At 48.9% G+C, this 18,504-nt stretch overlaps 7 protein-coding genes across 7 annotated transcripts; 4 read left to right on the top strand and 3 right to left on the bottom strand.

The window, feature by feature from the left end:
- Window positions 1-1,100: 1,100 nt before the first annotated feature.
- VTP21DRAFT_624 (uncharacterized protein) lies at window positions 1,101-2,962 on the bottom strand (the record flags this gene model as incomplete). The annotated part of the gene is made up of 4 exons (XM_069396848.1): window positions 1,101-2,012; window positions 2,076-2,293; window positions 2,354-2,698; window positions 2,788-2,962. The coding sequence occupies 4 exons, from the start codon at window positions 2,960-2,962 to the stop codon at window positions 1,101-1,103; spliced, it is 1,650 nt and encodes a 549-aa protein (XP_069257003.1).
- Window positions 2,963-3,110: 148 nt separating this feature from the next.
- VTP21DRAFT_623 (uncharacterized protein) lies at window positions 3,111-3,566 on the bottom strand (the record flags this gene model as incomplete). Its single annotated transcript, XM_069396837.1, has 2 exons — window positions 3,111-3,354; window positions 3,487-3,566. The coding sequence occupies 2 exons, from the start codon at window positions 3,564-3,566 to the stop codon at window positions 3,111-3,113; spliced, it is 324 nt and encodes a 107-aa protein (XP_069257002.1).
- Window positions 3,567-3,937: 371 nt separating this feature from the next.
- On the top strand, window positions 3,938-5,032 carry VTP21DRAFT_622 (uncharacterized protein; the record flags this gene model as incomplete). Its single annotated transcript, XM_069396826.1, has 2 exons — window positions 3,938-4,881; window positions 4,945-5,032. 2 exons carry the CDS (start codon window positions 3,938-3,940, stop codon window positions 5,030-5,032), a joined length of 1,032 nt encoding a protein of 343 aa, XP_069257001.1.
- A 689-nt stretch (window positions 5,033-5,721) lies between these two features.
- VTP21DRAFT_621 (uncharacterized protein) lies at window positions 5,722-7,820 on the top strand (the record flags this gene model as incomplete). The annotated part of the gene is made up of 5 exons (XM_069396815.1): window positions 5,722-6,114; window positions 6,182-6,233; window positions 6,297-6,415; window positions 6,489-7,170; window positions 7,252-7,820. 5 exons carry the CDS (start codon window positions 5,722-5,724, stop codon window positions 7,818-7,820), a joined length of 1,815 nt encoding a protein of 604 aa, XP_069257000.1.
- Window positions 7,821-8,109: 289 nt separating this feature from the next.
- VTP21DRAFT_620 (uncharacterized protein) lies at window positions 8,110-9,170 on the bottom strand (the record flags this gene model as incomplete). Its single annotated transcript, XM_069396804.1, has 4 exons — window positions 8,110-8,331; window positions 8,391-8,552; window positions 8,611-8,812; window positions 8,878-9,170. 4 exons carry the CDS (start codon window positions 9,168-9,170, stop codon window positions 8,110-8,112), a joined length of 879 nt encoding a protein of 292 aa, XP_069256999.1.
- A 163-nt stretch (window positions 9,171-9,333) lies between these two features.
- VTP21DRAFT_619 (uncharacterized protein) lies at window positions 9,334-10,736 on the top strand (the record flags this gene model as incomplete). The annotated part of the gene is made up of 8 exons (XM_069396792.1): window positions 9,334-9,525; window positions 9,595-9,705; window positions 9,779-9,860; window positions 9,925-10,004; window positions 10,057-10,156; window positions 10,213-10,425; window positions 10,500-10,618; window positions 10,683-10,736. The coding sequence occupies 8 exons, from the start codon at window positions 9,334-9,336 to the stop codon at window positions 10,734-10,736; spliced, it is 951 nt and encodes a 316-aa protein (XP_069256998.1).
- Window positions 10,737-10,809: 73 nt separating this feature from the next.
- VTP21DRAFT_618 (uncharacterized protein) lies at window positions 10,810-18,212 on the top strand (the record flags this gene model as incomplete). Its single annotated transcript, XM_069396782.1, has 4 exons — window positions 10,810-11,101; window positions 11,198-11,379; window positions 11,444-12,478; window positions 12,552-18,212. 4 exons carry the CDS (start codon window positions 10,810-10,812, stop codon window positions 18,210-18,212), a joined length of 7,170 nt encoding a protein of 2,389 aa, XP_069256997.1.
- Between the last annotated feature and the right edge of the window lie 292 nt (window positions 18,213-18,504).

Genomic DNA, 18,504 nt, shown 5'->3' with positions numbered 1-18,504 from the left:
GTGATCAGCAAGGTCATTATTTAATGGATGGCGGTCTGTGTATGTGATGTAGAAATGCGAATATTGTCTAATACTGTATCTATTTGTATATTCCATTCCGTTCCTTCTTATTTGTGTGTGCTTTTGTTAATACACGTTTACCTCTACTGCTACCCCCACTTCCTTGACCGCGACCAGTCCTCCTACTACAGCTGTGCCCCCCCCCCCCCATCCCTTTTGTTACTATCGTCACTAGCCCTGCTACGTGTCTCGTGGCACTCTGTTGAAAATTTTTCGCATTCACCACTTTTGTGCTATCGACTTTAATTTGGATTGATCCCTTCTCATTTGCTCCTCCTCCCTGAGGCGCATAGGAAACTAGATTAGGTTCAGGGTGGCCTGTGATAAAGCACAAGCACACAACCTAACCTAATATGATATCTCCCCATTTCTTTCCCTCCCCGCCTTCCCTCCTGGTTCGTCCCACCCCTCTCCTGCAACCTTGTTTCTACTTACGCCCCAATCGCTATGGGAACGGTCTCAAGCACACGTGGAACCATCACCGAGCCAAACCAGCAGAGCAAGGCAAAGGGGGTGAAAAGGGAAAAATAACCGTAGAATGAAAAATAGGCATTCCTTCCGCAGGTATTAACCATGGTCAAGTTCAGACGGTAATATCTCAGGCTGAGCTGCTTCACATGGAGCAGATCAACCACCCGTAGCCCATTTTTCAAAATAAAAAAAAATGAAATACGAACAAACCTCCCCCATTCTCCATTCCTCCCCTCCCCTTCCCTCTCCATAATGGAGAGAGCAAAATGGGATTGGAAAAGAAAATGGAGGAGGTTCATCCCACCCCATCCATTTTATTCCAGCCCCACAACCAAAGTAAAACCCCCCTCCACCATGTATATATGTATATATAAATAAGCGAATAAATAAAATCTAAAAATCTAAATCTATAGAGGGATAAGGGGGAAGTGAACCGACTTCATAAATTAAGATATGTGTATATATATATAATAAAAAAATAGGGGAATAGTATATAGAGGAGAGAAGGGGGTGAGGCGAAGAGAAATTAAATACTTACGGCGAAAAAGATATTATGAAGCACACGGATATTAGTTGGGAAGGACGTCCTTTTTCCCCTCCTCGGCGGCCAGTTTTGAATTCATTGCTCGCTCCTCGTCGGCACACGCCCCATAGTGGCCCTCATGCGTCGACAATGGATCCGCACCGACGTCGGACCGTGGGAGAGTCATGCTCAGGTGTGCGGGATTTTTCGGGAACTCGTAAGGTTTGCCCTGAACACGCGACCACAGCACCCGAACCGCCTGCCTTACGCCAAAGCTGATAAAGCAAAAGACAATGGCGCCCACGGGAGCAGCAAGGAAAGCCCCCAAGACCTCTTCGTTATCGGCATAGAGGCCGTTGGGTAGAATCAAAAGCCTGATTCCACTGAGAGCGTCACCAAGATACGCCCATCCGAAGATAAACACGCTGAAGAGACCGCCTAGGCCGCCGATGAGGGCATCCTCTCCGTTGAGGAAGAAGAGTCTGTCGCTCAGCCCCAGCATCACGGGAGGGATGGTGGCGCAGGCAAGCAGATCAGCCACAAGGAACACTTGTAGCAGGTCCACGTTCTTGAGGGCCAGAATGACGATGGGGACGTTGATCACGACACAGATCACCCGCACTCCCAGCAGCGGCACACGGTTGGAAAAGAGGTCGCTCGACAGCGTGGAAATAAGGGCTGACTGTAGGGTGTCCACGGAGCAGCACATCAGACTTGCAGCGAGCACCACAATCATCGCGACGACCCAGTCCGGTAGCAGCTTGAACAAGGCAAAGAAGGTGAGGTAGCCGGGAACGGGGTTCTCTGGATCAGGCCCAGGGAAGACCCCGGCCCAAGCAGCAAGGATGCCGGTAAATCCAACGAGGAAGAGGACGGGGAGCATCAGAGTAACCCCAATAACGACGGCATAGAGGAGATCGCGATCGGTGCGCGATGCAAAGGTGCGTTGCCAGAAGCCCTTGGGAGAGCAAGATCCGGTTAGAGAGAAACTCGGTCAACCAGAGGTCAATAGCCGGGTTACCTGGTGGAAGAGGTTGGCTCCTGTCACGGCGGCTGGCAGAATATAGAGCAGTTCCCACCCTATCTTCGTTTGTTGGGTGACCCATGGGTTTGCGACGATGTTTTCGTGGGTGACCTTGACACTGGTCCCCGCCGTGATCGCCCCGATGATAACCAAAGCCAGGATGATCCAGCCTTGGAACGAGTCTGTCATCAAAGAGGCACGGAAACCGCCCACCGCTATGGATACGATGGCTTGTTAGTCCTGAGACATACGACCATCGGAAAATGGTGAATTACCAATATAAATTGAGGTAAGAATCACTACAACTATCACCACGGGCAACGGATTAATCCCGGTCAGCATGTCGAACACTTGATATGCTGCGCTAAGCTCTCCGATTAACAAGGCCGCCATGTAAATAATCGTGATGATACTGACAAAAAGGTGCTCGACCCGCCCGAATCGCTTGTAAATGAATTGGTTAAGCGTGAAGCCATCGGGGTTCTTGCGGCGAATGATGGGACCAAGAACGGAGAGCAAGAGGATAGGCGCGACACAAGCGATAACATAGACGATAAGCCCCTGGAGTCCTGCAATGGTGGCGACATCTGGTAGTGTGGTGAGAATCCATGTTCCAACGGCTATAAAATGAACATGAGCAAGAAAAAACAAAACAAGCGATAAGCAAAAGCGGAGCAAATCATTTGCAAAAACAACAGCTGTTAGTTACATGCGGCAAAAAAGTTGATTCCCAGGGTGAGGGCTGACTGAGAACGCACGGCTCCAAGGAAATCCTCGAGCTTTTTATTCTCCTCACGGAACCTCAGGCCGGTATAGCATCCCAATGCAAAGAATAGAGCAAGGGGAACATAGACGCAGGCGTTGTATACTTCCGTCGGCAACATTGCAAGAGGGGACACTTGAATAGGGGAAAGAAGGCAATATGGTTGGCGAATGTGTAAATAAAAAAAAACAAATCAGGAAATTGACGCGACCTTAGACTCCCGCAATCGATGTTCCAATCGGGGCTTGTCAAAAGATTGGGAAAATCGATTATGCTCCGCCTCCACCACCGAACACCAACCTTTTCGGAACTGCAGAAGCCAGCAATATTACAACACCATAGAGCACCGGATGATCGTCACCATACAAGAACGCCTCCACCGATATTGCGGTGGAATCGGCAATGAGTGCCAGGCATCCTGTATCCTCTCCGTTCGTTAGACGAGCGACCGCGGGCTTGAAAAACAGCACGCACCACCCGAGCTGGCGCTGCCGATGACCTTGGAAGCTTTCCCTGGAGGATTAAGCAGCTGCCAGACATGCGGCTCCCGTTCAATTTCAACCAATGTCTACGACTGTAAGTTGATGGGTTATATCCGGAATAGAGAAGGAAAAAGTAGTCAAAAGGCGGCTTGGAAGGGAACACAGAGGTTCTGGCGCCGGTGAAGAGATCAAGGGATACAGCAGATTAGTAGAAGGAAGCCGTTGCAATTTTGTTGATCTCATTCACAATGTGCGAGGAGAAAGGTGGAGGGATTTTCCACCGAGGGCTCCCCCATCGATTCGATAGCTGCTGTGCTACATTCGCATGCAAGGAGATGATAGCGCGATGGGAAGCCTTCCCATTTGTTCAATCATTCTAAACACGCAATATAGCGATCTGTTGACATCGTCAAGCAAAAACAAACAAACAGCGGTTCAGAGAGAAAACGGAATAGAGAATGCAACATCAAGTGACAAAGCCGAAAACACTCCTCACTCACATCCGATACAAGGGCCCCCCGCCTTATAGGGGTCCTTGGCACATCCTTGTCCCCGGATTTTTCCCTGTTCTTCTCCTTCCTTAGCACCTTTACCCCACACGCTTTGTCACGTCTATGGCGGTTGTAAGCAGGCTCCTTTTGCAACGCTCCCTACTGTTCAACGACAACGTTAGCGACGATACCCCCTTTTGTGATTGGCGCGTCACTATTGAGAATTGTTTCGGGGGACAGTTTGTCGCGGCGGTCTATCTTGCCCACTTCATCTTCAGCGCCCTTTTCGTGCTTTTATGTGGCTATATCTTGTTCGACCGTACCATTCGGCGGCGCCAGCGCCTGTTCGAATGGTCGCAGCGGGAGCTGGCCTTCTACCCAAAGCCGACGGAGATGTTTGTCCTCTTCGCTATGCTCTTCTTTATCCTCCGCGCCGTGTTCGCCGCCCTGATATTTAACAATGTGCCCATGTCAATGCTTGCTCGTGAGAACTGGGGCAATGCCGCGTGGCCGTTTGCCGCCGCGGCCATTGTATTCTATCTTAGCGGGCTGATCTTCGCCACGCCCCATAGCTATAGCGATATAGGCTTGACCAACTCAGGGCGCACCCTCCTTCCTTCGCCTTTCCAGCTCACCTCGATCATGTTTACCTTGGTGCTTCTGCCCATGGCCCTCAACCAGGGGCTCGCCACGGCGGCGGGTGTTGTGTACGATGGTGGGAATCTGAAAGGCTATGGCCAGCTCGTGACCGGTCTCTATCTGATGTGGGGCATATTTATCGTGGTGATGTTTTCGTTCTACATCTTCTTTGGAAGACAGTTGATCTTAATCCTTGCAAGAAATATCGAAGTGTTTGAGGTAAACGCGCGGCACGACTCCTCAGTGGAGTCCTTATCCCATGGACTGAAGACCAACGTGTTCGCTAAGCGGCTCTGCGAGATTAAACGGAGCTACAACAAAATCCGTGGGGTGGTGGTGCTGATTGTAGTTCTACTTCCTGTTGTGCTTATTACCACTCTTTCCATGACTTTCTTCCGTCTTTATATTATGCAGAATCACACTTTAAGGTAAGCATATCCAAACGTTCGCATGGTGGTGATCGATTGTGACCGTGGTTGCTTTTGTACTAGTTTCGTCTTTGCCTTTATGTGGATAAACGCGTGTGCTGCTACTGTTGCAATCTCTGTTGTTATTATGGGTCTTCGTTCAAACAAGTAACTTTCTCCCATCTTTGTTGTCTTTTCTTTTGGTTATGCCCCGTCCTTTGTGACTTTCACTGAATCATTGGTTTGCATTCTTTTCCACACATATTTTTATCTTTGTTTTAAGTGAGGATAGAACCCCTTTTGTTTACCTTCTCTTGAGGTATCGTTTTGTTGTTACAAAAACTGTCAATAAAATAAAGGAACCCGCATCCTAGTTAGATGGGTCTTTTTTAGCAAGCTGTGTTTGACGTATTTATTAAGAGTGAAATGCATATGTCAGGCTCTTAACGAAATATCCCAGAATCCTCGGCAGTCCAAAATGACCCCTTGGGATACCCTCTCTGTTACGAAGGAGAACAGCCATAGATGGGATCCAGTGGAAACAGGCGGGGAATTTTTCCCCAGCATCTTCAAGTGAGAGAGAAGGGTACCTGATTGAGCTGCTCAATGACCGAAGACCCTGCAAAACTCGAAATTGGGCGATAAAAATGGAAAAGCCCCTCTCAAAATGAGTTGGAACAGGGGAATTTTCTCGGAAAAGTAGTACGAGGGAAGCGAGAGTAGCATTACTAATTGTACATTGACTAATCCCACCTCCACAACTTAGCTTGTCCCTCTTCTGCTTAGAGCCATTTCACTCTTCCTTGATTCCCATATAGGCGAGGCTGTCCCATCCACGGTTAACCCCCTGAACTTCGAGGAATGAACCCTCCGCCGTCTTCCTCAGCCCCACCGCTCTCCTCTTCAGCCCCACCACTCTCTAACACCCCTGAGCAAATTCTGCAGAAAGCACAGCAAGAATGCCGTTATGTCGATCCCGAGGGTATAGACCCCGATCTCATCTGCAGTATTTGTCATGATGTATTTGTGGATGTCGCGCAAGCACGTCGTTGCCGACATCACTTTTGCCGTTCTTGTATTTTGAGTGCAATTGCGCGCAGCAAAACATGTGCTCTTTGCAGAGCCCCTTTGAACGAGATGGAATTAAAACGGTCGGTTCGAATCGAGCGCATAGTGAATCAGCTAGAGGTACGGTGTTTCTGGGAGAGCTGTGCATGGGTGGGCCGACGCGACGAATTAGTGCACCACTTAAAGGTGATGTTCACTGGCGGTGCTTGGTTTCCTATCTCCCCGAAATATTAACTCTATTCTATTTCTGTAGACGGAGTGCCAGGAAATGCTGGTCTATTGTAACGTTCATGAAGAATATCCAGGTGAGGCCGTCTCTCTAAGTTCCATTATTTTTGTTCTGGTGGTTACTAACCTGGTGTCCATAGATTGCAAAGCCATATTGCCTCGTAAACTAATCGATGAACATCGTAAAAGTTGCGCCTTTAAAATGATTTCTTGTTCTCTTGGATGTTCCAAGAAATTCTATAAGGAAGAGGAGCTCAAGGTAGATGGTCATCCTCTGTCGGCCTTCATGAATATCTTCACTCACTCGCTATCATTCATTCCATTTTCTCAAGGAACACGTATCGAATGACTGCATTAATAGAGAGGTGCCCTGTAAAATGTGTCATGCAGTGTTTAGACTTTGTGACCAATACGAGCATGACGAGGTATGCCCTAAACGCGTGATCCCTTGTCCACACCGCAACATTCTCGGGCACATGGGCGGTTGCACTGAGATGGTTGAGCGCGAGAAAATCGGCCATCATCTTAGCCATTGCAAATATGAGCCTCTCAAGGAGGCGTTTACCGCCATCCGCCTCCAAACTCTCGCGCTTGAAAAGCGGATAGATCAGCTACAGCAAGAGACCATCAAGGATCTTGACCAACTCACCACACTACGGTTGCACGCGGCAGACGTGAGTACTGCCGACCAGCTCAAAAGTATTCTCAAGTACAACCCCGCAATACGCTCGCTGCATGCGCTGGACTTTCAGCCTGGCCCCAGCTGGCAATTGTTCGCGGAAACGCTCATGGAAAACGACACCCTTGTGAAGGTGAACCTCAAGGGAAGCGAGATCGAGAATCTGGGCGCCGTGTTGCTTGCCAAGGCTATTCGGGTGAATCACAGGCTGCGAAGCCTGGATCTGACAGACAATTGTGTGTCGGATCAAGGCTTGGAGCATATTGCGAAAGCATTGGATGTAAATCAGACGCTGACTTTTATTGATTTGAGTGGAAATGAGATCGGAGACAAAGGTATTTCTATCGTTATTATCCTTCTCTCCTCCCCTCCCCCCTTCTTCATCATCGAATGAGCTCTAACTTTATTCTTGCTAGGCATTGAGGTCTTCGCCCGGACATTGGAGCATCCCAACGTGGCCCTCGAGCATATCGATCTCTCCTGGAACAATACTCGTAATCGTGGCGCCGAAGCGCTCGGTCGTGCCCTTTCGTTGAACCGTCGCATCCGTTTCCTCGATCTGCGTGCTAATGAAATTGGCTCCAAAGGGTGCGAGCAACTAGCTCATAGCCTCCGGATCAACAGCGTTCTCTGTACGCTGCATTTAGGATATAACAAGATTGGATCCAAAGGTTGCGAATATCTTGCACGCGCTCTTGAGGCCAACACCACCCTGCGCACACTGGTTCTTGCCGAAAATTATATTGAGAATGCTGGGGCCGAGTTTTTGGCGGTAGGCCTGATGAAAAATCACTCCCTCTCCACCCTCGATTTGGATAGGAATCAGATTGGTCCCGATGGTGCAGAGTCGCTGGTGAGAGCTATGAACTCGTCGCTTGCAGGGGTACGGTTTTTGACTCTCCGAGGAAACCCGGTGATGGGTGAGGCAGCTCTTCGACTAGCACGACTGGCAAAAAATGTGCGAGTACGACTGGATTTGTGTTGAAATGCTCGGTTGATGATACCCTCCTCTCATTTCTCTTTTACTGGGTGCAGTCTGCTTCTTGTATATTTTTTGAACTTGGCGTATCTGACCCATTGCACGTCTTCTTGTTTAATAATGTATTTTTTATATTCTGCTCCTGCTGATTGGCTTATTATTTGCACCAAGATATTTAAATTTTTATATAAGCTTATTCTATTATCATAAAAAGAACAATACATGATATAAGAAACTGGTAAATAGGCTGTACAAAGGGTGTGTAGTCAGTATTAAACACAATGAAGTAAGAGATTCAGTATGCCGTCTTCCAGGCTGCTTTCTTTTGCTTCTCCGCTTTTCTCTTGTCCTTTTTCCCCCCTGATTGCTTGGTCTCTTGCACTTCCAGGAACTTGCGTTTGTAATATTTTCGCATCTCACCATCACCCATTACTTCATCAACAATGGTGCGCTTACGTTCCTTGCGTGTCATACGCGATGAATAAAACTCCGTCGGCCCTTCAACAATGGTCCCAACCTAGAGAAACAAGGATTGAGAAAATGAGTGGTCTCAGAGGGTGGAGGCCAGAGGTTTACCTGGAAGTATTTGGGGATTGTCTTGGTATCTTCTTTTTTATAATGTCGTTTCGGATCGATGACGTTTCTTAGTTTAAGAACCTGGAGATCTCGTTTCAATTCTGGAGTGAGGTCTGGTTTGGGCATGTCGAACCAGCTGGAGCCTGATGTCTTCCCACGTTCCTATTTTATCAAGCAAGTTAAACTCCAATGTCCACCCAGCATCAATGTGCCTACGCACCTCTTTCATATCCTTATTTGAGGGCCGTTGCTCGCCATTGGATTTCTCAAGCCTTTTAAGAGTATTCATTGAAGCGATACTACCCTCAGCCTTTTCTTTGATCATGATTCCTGTCTCAAGCCTAGCAACGCCGACTTTACCGCCACGCTTAATGTAAAGATTGGTATTGAGGTCAATTCCGGATTCAAGTTTCGGAATTTGTCTAAAAGAATCACAATATTGGTAACTAGTTAAAATCTTTAGCAACATAATAATGTTTGTGCATACCGATCTTGCTCTTCTGTTTCATCCTCAAGTCGCATCATTTCTTCTTGTCGTTTGGCCAGCGCTTCTTCCGCTTTCTTTAATAGATCTTCAGCATCCTCGTCATCCTCTGAGTCTGCATCTTCCTCGTGTCTCTCCTCTGTCTCGCTGTCCTCCTCCGGCCTGATGTTTTTTTTGTCCTCTTCAATATCAGATATATCTGGAGTGGACCCATAGGTGGCACTCTGGGCAGAGTGGAAAGATTCTTCAGAATCGGTATGCACAGGTTTGTGCTCGGTGGATTTTATCAGTGGCATGGGTGAATTTTAATAGCGAATATTAAGAATATGAAAAGCAAGCCTAATAAATTATAAAAACAAATATTTATGACTTGTTGTGCGCAGCATAATTTACTTATTGTGGCAAAAGGGTAGAATTTCATTTAAATTACAAACGTTGTATTTCCATAGCTCATAAAACATGACAGGGGAGAGTCCAAAGAGCCAGCTTGAAGAAAATCCTCTACCACAAGCTTTATCCGAGACAACCCCTACAGAGAATGCCACCGATGAGCACGAATCCAATAATACTTTACGGCCCAATGATGATCGAAAAGACACTACAGAACCCGTGATGGATTGGAGCAAGGCTTTGCTGGAGTTTCTTGGAAAAGTATTATCTTGCTGGCTTAATATGATAATTCAATGTTTCCGTTAAAATTATTCCATTTCTGTTCTTTAGATGAAATTGCAGGAGACCAGTCGGTGTCTACAGATAGAAATGCTTTTGTTCTCGAGACAACAACGCAAGAAGGCGCCTGAGTTTGTGCTAGAACTGGCCGAGAATCTCATAGTTTGTGCAATTAATTCGGTTTCATTAATCTGAATTCCTAATAACGATGGAATTTGTAATATTAATATTTCAGAATTGGCATCGTATAGAAACGAGTGAAGCAATTGAAAATAGTGGGAGTGAGCCACGCAAGCGAAGCTTCGCAAATCTTCAAGGTAGGTGGATGTTGAATGTATTACTCACTTCAGCCTTTGTTCTTATTCATAATTAATATGGAAGATGACGATGCTCTGGAGGCCAAAAAAAAGGTGCTTCAATTAGATCCTGAACAAGTACAAGTCCGAGCAACAAATTCAGAGGTATACTGATCTGATGAGTATTTTTGTTCATCATTCTAATCACCGAATACAGATATATAAGCACATAGAATCCTATATTCAGAAGAAGCGCGAAAGGATTAACGAAAGCAATCGTACCGAGTTCTTACGTCGTTCTTCTGCCACAGCAAACGGTATTTCGCGCTTTAGTGTTTTTTTTTTCACAAGTGGTGATTTATTTTTAAAATAGAAACTGTAACATGTGCTCGAACCGATGCTCAGGAAATCAACCGTAATATTCAAATGAAATTGGACGTCGTGCACAACGAAGATGGTCCCTTAGCGAGGTCCCATGTCTCGTCGGACCAGTATGTAGGCACTCAAGCAAGCTCTGTAGGAGAGAGCAAATCTGGGGTTGACGAGCGACTTCGAAATATTGAGGAGCACTTAAACATACGATTTGGTAACTTTCAACTGCCTTGAGCGCGTGCTTTTCTCTAATTATTAATTGATACATATGTTTTGGGCGAATTTTAGCAAGGGGACAGCACTTCACTATCCCTGAGAGAATTAAAGCATTGGAAGACAAGATAATACAACTTGAACGAGATTTTCCTCCGTGGTCAGCTGTTCATTTCAACCAACCTGGTCGTAAGGTGGGTTTATTTCTCCATATCCTACTAACTAGTCTGCTCCATTGATATCTTGCCATTTTAATAGTACCCTCCGCCCCCGGCTCCAACCATCATCACTCGCTCTTCTTTGGAGAGATAATGTAATTTTTCGTTGATTTTATTTTCATATTTTTGACAGAGTTGTTGTTTGAAAATACACTTAAGAGGATTAAATGTGTGGATTGTCCTTAAAGACGTTTGAATTAGAACAAGGTTGCAAATGGCTGCGCCTCATCGCAAATAAAAAACGACGCATTCAATTTCTGCTTCTACACCTCGCTGAAGAAATCAGTTTGCTTGTTTTCTTCGACAAACAAACCACGATGGATCAGTCGCAGGATCCCCAATATCAGGAGGGGGGTTATGCGTTACATGATTATGAGCTATCAAAAGAGCAGCTTCAGGAAAAAGCAAAAAAATGGCAGCAAATGCAATCAAAACGTTATGGGATGAAAAAGCGATTCGGTAATATATCCATTTCATGATTTTTATTTTATCTCAATTTCATCCCACCCTTTTTAAACATGATCAATGGCTAATCGACTGATCTCTCCTTTATAGGTGTTATGGAGCACGAGAAAGTAGATATGCCTCCTGAACATGTTCGCAAGATCATCAAAGATCATGGTGATATGTCCAGTCGCAAGTTCCGCCAGGACAAGCGAATCTACTTGGGTGCGCTAAAATACGTGCCTCATGCCGTATTAAAGCTGTTGGAGAATATGCCTATGCCTTGGGAACAGGTACTTTCAAAATTTTTCGCGATGTTTCATATTAAACTGCGTACTCATTTAGAATCATTTCTAGATCCGTTATGTCCCCATCCTTTACCACATTACCGGTGCTATTACATTTGTAAATGAGATTCCATGGGTAATCGAGCCAATATACATTGCTCAATGGGGTACTATGTGGATCATGATGCGCCGAGAAAAGCGTGATCGTCGCCATTTCAAGCGCATGCGCTTCCCACCATTCGATGACGAAGAGCCTCCACTCGATTATGGTGACAACATCCTTGGCGTGGAACCTCTCGAGCCCATCCAACTTGACCTTGATGAAGAAGAAGATAAGGCGGTGTACGAATGGTTCTATGAGCATAAGCCGTTGATCGACACAAAATTTGTCAATGGGCCTAGCTATCGAAAGTGGAAACTGGATCTTCCTATCATGTCCACTCTTTATCGGCTGGCACACCAGTTGCTCTCGGATTTAACCGACCGCAACTATTTCTACCTGTTCGACTTGCCGTCCTTCTTTACGGCCAAGGCGTTGAACATGGCTATCCCTGGTGGTCCCAAGTTTGAACCCCTTTATCGTGATCTTGACCAGGCCGATGAAGACTGGAACGAGTTCAATGATATCCGACGGATCATTGTTCGCCAGCCGATTCGCACTGAATACCGTATTGCATTCCCATTTTTGTACAATTCATTGCCGCGATCAGTACACTTGTCGTGGTATCATTATCCAACTGTAGTATATGTGCGTGCGGAAGACCCGGACTTGCCTGCATTCTATTATGATCCAATCATTAACCCGGTTTCACTACGGGGTATCGAGTCCCATGAGGCCTCGGATGCACACCTGCAAGAGATTTTCGGCGACGAGATGGAGGACGAGGAGTTCAAATTGCCCGAGGAGGTAGCTCCTTTCCTGGAGGAGACTCCCCTTTCAACCGAAAACACCGCCAATGCAATTGCAATCTACTGGGCCCCTCATCCATTCAACAAGCGTAGCGGCCGCACCCGCCGTGCACAAGATGTACCGCTGGTGAAAAACTGGTACTTGGAACATTGTCCTCCGGGACAACCGGTAAAAGTGCGAGTCTCCTACCAAAAGGTAATTTACATTTGATAGAAAAATATATTCTGCAAGAGTCCTGCTCACTGACAGCCCTCTTATTGTGATGTAGTTACTCAAAAATTACGTACACAACGCGCTTAAGCACAGGCCGCCGCGCGCACTCAACAAAAAATATCTTTTCCGCCAACTTAAAGCGACAAAATTCTTCCAAACCACCCAGTTAGATTGGGTTGAGGCCGGTCTACAGGTGTGTCGGCAGGGATACAATATGCTTAATTTGCTGATTCACCGCAAGAACCTCAACTACCTTCATCTCGACTACAACTTCAACTTGAAACCGGTCAAAACACTGACGACAAAAGAGCGTAAGAAGTCGCGATTCGGAAACAGTATGCATCTGTGCCGTGAAATCTTGCGTCTCACCAAGTTGATTGTGGACTCGCATGTACAGTATCGTTTGGGAAATGTGGACGCGTTCCAGCTGGCGGACGGTCTACAATACATCTTTGCTCACGTGGGTCAGCTGACTGGGATGTACCGGTACAAGTACAAGCTGATGAAACAAATTCGCATGACCAAAGATTTGAAGCATTTGATCTACTACCGCTTCAATACCGGCCCCGTCGGCAAAGGCCCTGGTGTTGGGTTCTGGGCCCCTGGCTGGCGTGTTTGGCTTTTCTTCATGCGAGGTATTGTGCCATTGCTTGAGCGATGGCTTGGCAACCTGCTTGCTCGGCACTTCGAGGGCCGTAATTCTAAGGGGATTGCGAAGACCGTCACCAAGCAACGTGTGGAGTCCCACTACGATCTAGAGTTGCGTGCCGCCGTGATGCACGACATCTTGGACATGATGCCGCCCGGAGTCAAGCAGAACAAGAGCAAGACTATTCTGCAGCACTTGTCGGAAGCATGGCGATGCTGGAAGGCCAATATCCCGTGGAGAGTGCCCGGAATGCCGGCCCCAATTGAAAATTTGATCCTGCGCTACGTCAAGTCAAAGGCGGACTGGTGGACCAGCGTTGCCCACTACAATCGGGAGCGTATTCGTCGCGGCGCCACCGTGGATAAGACGGTCGCGAAGAAGAATTTGGGACGACTGACTCGTTTGTGGCTCAAGGCGGAACAGGAACGCCAGCACAACTACCTCAAGGACGGTCCCTACATCACCACAGAGGAGGCGGTGGCTATTTACACCACCACCGTGCACTGGCTCGAGAGCCGAAAGTTCTCTCCAATCCAGTTCCCTCCCCTCAACTACAAGCATGACACGAAGCTGTTGATCCTGGCCTTGGAGAGACTGCGTGAAGCGTATAGCGTCAAGGGGCGTCTCAACCAAAGTCAGCGTGAAGAGCTGGGCTTGATCGAACAGGCCTACGACAGTCCACACGAGTGTTTGTCACGAATTAAGCGTCTCCTCTTAACGAGTCGCGCCTTCAAGGAGGTCGGCATCGAATTTATGGACCTGTACAGCCATCTTATTCCGGTCTACGACATCGAGCCTCTGGAAAAAATCACGGACGCATACCTCGATCAATACCTGTGGTATGAAGCCGACAAGCGCCACCTTTGGCCCGCATGGATTAAACCCAGCGATTCGGAGCCACCGCCATTGCTCGTGTATAAGTGGTGCCAAGGAATCAACAACCTCACAGACGTGTGGGAAATTTCCGAGGATCAGTGCAATGTCATGCTGCAGAGCACGTTCAGCCACCTCTACGAAAAGATTGACCTGACGCTGCTCAATCGCCTTTTGCGATTGATCGTCGACCACAACATCGCCGACTACATGACCGCGAAAAACAACGTAGTTCTCACCTACAAAGACTGCAACCACACCAATGCCTACGGATTGATCCGCGGGTTGCAATTCGCGAGCTTTATCGTGCAATATTACGGTCTAGTGCTCGACCTGCTTGTGCTTGGTCTGAAGCGCGCAAGTGAAATGGCCGGTCCTCCCAACATGCCCAACGACTTCTTGCAGTATCGCAATGTGGTCACGGAAGTCGGTCACCCAATCCGACTCTACATGCGCTACATCGACAAGATATACATCTTCTTCCGCTTCAATGCTGATGAGGCTCGGGACCTTATCCAACGCTTCCTTACTGAGAATCCCGACCCCAACTTCGAGAATATCGTCGGCTATCCGAACAAGCGTTGTTGGCCGCGAGACTGTCGCATGCGGTTATTCAAGCGCGATGTGAACTTGGGCAGAGCAACCTTCTGGGAGATCAAGAACCGCCTCCCGCGGTCCCTCACTACCATCGAGTGGGAGGAAAGCTTTGTGAGCGTATATAGCAAAGATAATCCAAACTTGCTCTTTTCCATGGCCGGATTCGAAGTGCGCATTCTGCCAAAGATCCGTACACTCAACCAGCAGTTCACGCTGCGTGATAGTGTCTGGTCCCTGATCAACGAGCAGACTAAGGAGCGCACCGCGCAAGCATTCCTCCGCGTTGACGAAGAGTCGATGCAGCGGTTCCACAATCGCATTCGGCAGATTCTCATGTCGTCCGGCTCCACGACCTTTACCAAGGTTGCGTCCAAGTGGAACAATGCGCTCATCGGCCTTATGACCTACTTCCGTGAGGCTGTGGTACACACGCGGGAACTCCTCGACCTGCTCGTCAAGTGTGAAAACAAGATTCAGACCCGTATCAAGATCGGGCTCAACTCGAAGATGCCGTCGCGTTTCCCTCCGGTCGTGTTCTACTCGCCCAAAGAGCTGGGCGGTCTTGGCATGCTCTCGATGGGCCACATCCTTATTCCCCAGTCGGATCTGCGCTGGTCGAAGCAAACAGATGTTGGCATCACCCACTTCCGGTCCGGTATGAGTCATGAGGAGGACCAAGTGATCCCGAACTTATTCCGCTATATCCAGCCGTGGGAATCGGAATTCATCGACTCGCAACGAGTGTGGGCCGAGTACGCCCTCAAGAGGCAGGAGGCCAACGCTCAGAATCGCCGTCTGACATTGGAGGATCTGGAGGATTCGTGGGACCGTGGTATTCCACGTATCAACACCCTCTTTGTCAAGGACCGGCATACCCTTGCCTACGATAAGGGATGGCGTGTGCGAACCGAGTTCAAACAGTATCAGATCCTCAAGAACAATCCGTTCTGGTGGACGTCGCAGCGCCATGATGGTAAGCTTTGGTCCCTGAACAATTATCGCACCGACATGATCCAGGCCCTTGGGGGTGTAGAGGGTATCTTGGAGCACACCCTCTTCAAGGGCACCTATCACTCCACTTGGGAGGGTTTGTTCTGGGAGAAGTCGTCCGGTTTCGAGGAGTCGATGAAGTACAAGAAGTTGACCAATGCGCAGCGCAGCGGTCTTAACCAAATTCCAAACCGTCGCTTCACCCTTTGGTGGTCGCCCACGATTAACCGTGCCAACGTCTATGTCGGTTTCCAGGTCCAGCTCGACTTGACCGGTATCTTCATGCACGGCAAAATCCCCACCCTGAAGATCTCGCTCATCCAGATCTTCCGTGCCCATTTGTGGCAAAAGATCCACGAATCCGTCGTGATGGATTTGTGCCAAGTGTTCGACCAGGAGCTGGAGGCGTTGCAGATCGAGACGGTGCAGAAGGAGGCCATCCACCCGCGTAAGTCCTATAAGATGAACAGCTCGTGCGCTGACATCGTGCTCTTCGCAGCGTATAAGTGGCCCGTGTCGCGGCCCTCGCTTGTGAGCGATACGCGTGACCAGTTTGAGCCTGGAAATAGCGCCAATAAGCTTTGGGTGGATGTTCAGCTTCGTTGGGGTGACTACGACTCCCACGATATCGAGCGCTACACCCGTGCCAAATTCCTCGACTACACCACCGACAACATGTCCATCTACCCGTCCCCCACCGGTCTCATGATCGGCATCGATCTCGCGTACAACCTATGGTCTTCGTACGGCAACTGGGTCCCGGGCATGAAGCCACTGGTGCAACAAGCCATGGCTAAGATCATGAAGTCGGACCCTGCCCTCTATGTGTTGCGTGAGCGTATTCGCAAGGCCTTGCAGCTGTACTCCTCCGAGCCCACCGAGCCCTACCTGAACTCGACCAACTACAACGAGCTCTTCAGCAACCAGGTCATTTGGTTCATCGATGACACTAACGTGTACCGTGTCACCATCCACAAGACCTTCGAGGGCAATTTGACCACCAAGCCTATCAACGGTGCTATCTTCGTCTTCAACCCTCGCACGGGCCAGCTCTTCCTCAAGATTATCCACACGTCCGTGTGGGCCGGTCAGAAGCGTCTCGGGCAGCTCGCCAAGTGGAAGACGGCGGAAGAAGTGGCGGCGCTGATTCGGTCGCTCCCGGTCGAAGAGCAGCCCAAGCAACTTATTGTGACGCGCAAGGGTATGCTTGACCCGCTGGAGGTCCACTGCTTGGACTTCCCCAACATTGTGATCAAGGGCTCCGAGCTCCAGCTTCCGTTCCAAGCCTGTCTCAAGGTCGAGAAGCTTGGTGATCAGATCCTGAAGGCGACTGAGCCCCAGATGGTCCTGTACAATCTGTACGACGACTGGCTTAAGACGATCTCGTCCTTCACCGCGTTCTCGCGTCTGATCCTCATCCTCAGGGCGTTGCACGTCAACAACGACAAGGCGAAGATGATCCTGCGCCCCGACCGTAGCACCATCACGGAGCCGCACCACATCTGGCCGACGCTGACGGACGAGGAATGGATCAAGGTCGAGGTGTCGTTGAAGGATTTGATCCTCGGCGACTACGGCAAGAAAAACAACGTCAACACCGCCTCGCTCACCCAGTCCGAGATCCGTGACATTATCTTGGGTATGGAGATCTCGGCGCCGTCGCTACAGCGCCAGCAGATCGCCGAGATCGAGAAGCAGACGCGCGAGCAGTCCCAGCTCACGGCCGTCACCACCAAGACGCACAACGTGCACGGCGACGAGATCATTGTCACCACGACCAGCAACTACGAGACCCAAACGTTCTCGTCCAAGACGGAATGGCGTGTGCGTGCCATCTCCTCGACCAATCTTCACCTGCGCACCAACCATATCTACGTGAACGCGGATGACATCCGAGAGACCGGCTACACCTACGTGTTGCCCAAGAACATTCTCAAGCGGTTCATCACCATCGCCGATCTTCGGACCCAGATCGCAGGATATCTCTACGGCGTCTCGCCCCCCGACAATGCGCAGGTGAAGGAGATCCGCGCCATCGTGATGGTTCCACAGTGGGGCACGCACCAGCAGGTGCATCTGCCCGACCTTCTGCCCGACCATGACTACCTCAAGGACATGGAGCCGCTTGGCTGGGTCCACACCCAGCCCAACGAGCTGCCGCAGCTCTCCCCGATCGATGTGACCACGCACGCAAAGATCATGGCGGAGAATAAATCGTGGGACGGGGAGAAGACGGTGGTGATTACATGTGCCTTCACGCCCGGATCGTGTTCGCTCACGGCATACAAGTTGACCCCTGCTGGGTTTGAATGGGGCCGAAAGAATAAAGACACGGGGGCCAATCCTGCGGGCTACTCTCCCTCGATGTACGAGCGCGTTCAGCTGCTGCTGTCCGATCGCTTCATGGGCGCCTACCTCGTCCCGGACACTGGCATATGGAATTACTCGTTCATGGGGCCATCCCATCGCGCAGACATGCGCTACGGGCTTGTCATCGATTTGCCGAAGGAGTTCTACCACGAGGTCCACCGGCCTTCCCACTTCCTCAACTTTGTGGATATTGGCGAGGACGTGAACGAGGCCGACCGAGAGGACGCTTTCCAGTAGACTCTCCGTGCTGGCCAGCACCGGGAGTCTGTGGATTCCATTTTTTTTCTTTTTTTTCTTTTTTTTTCTTTTTTAACGTTTTTTTAATGTCGTCGTCAAAAACGAGCCTTTTCTTTCTTTCTTACACGCCTCTTTATCTTTCAGTTTTTGATATTATTATTTTTATTGTTATTATTTTGTGTCACCTAGCGGAGGGAGTGCCAATAAAATTGCTTGGTTTCGTAACGGAAGTCCGAACATCCATATTTTTCCTTTTTCTCCTGAACTCTACTTGTCATTGTCAGCGCTTGTT

Source organism: Calcarisporiella thermophila, assembly GCF_041956535.1.
Source record: "Calcarisporiella thermophila strain CBS 279.70 unplaced genomic scaffold VTP21scaffold_1, whole genome shotgun sequence".
Taxonomy (NCBI): Eukaryota; Fungi; Calcarisporiellomycota; class Calcarisporiellomycetes; order Calcarisporiellales; family Calcarisporiellaceae; genus Calcarisporiella; species Calcarisporiella thermophila.
Note: the sequence above shows the minus strand (reverse complement) of the source record. Positions and strands in the feature narration are given on the sequence as shown.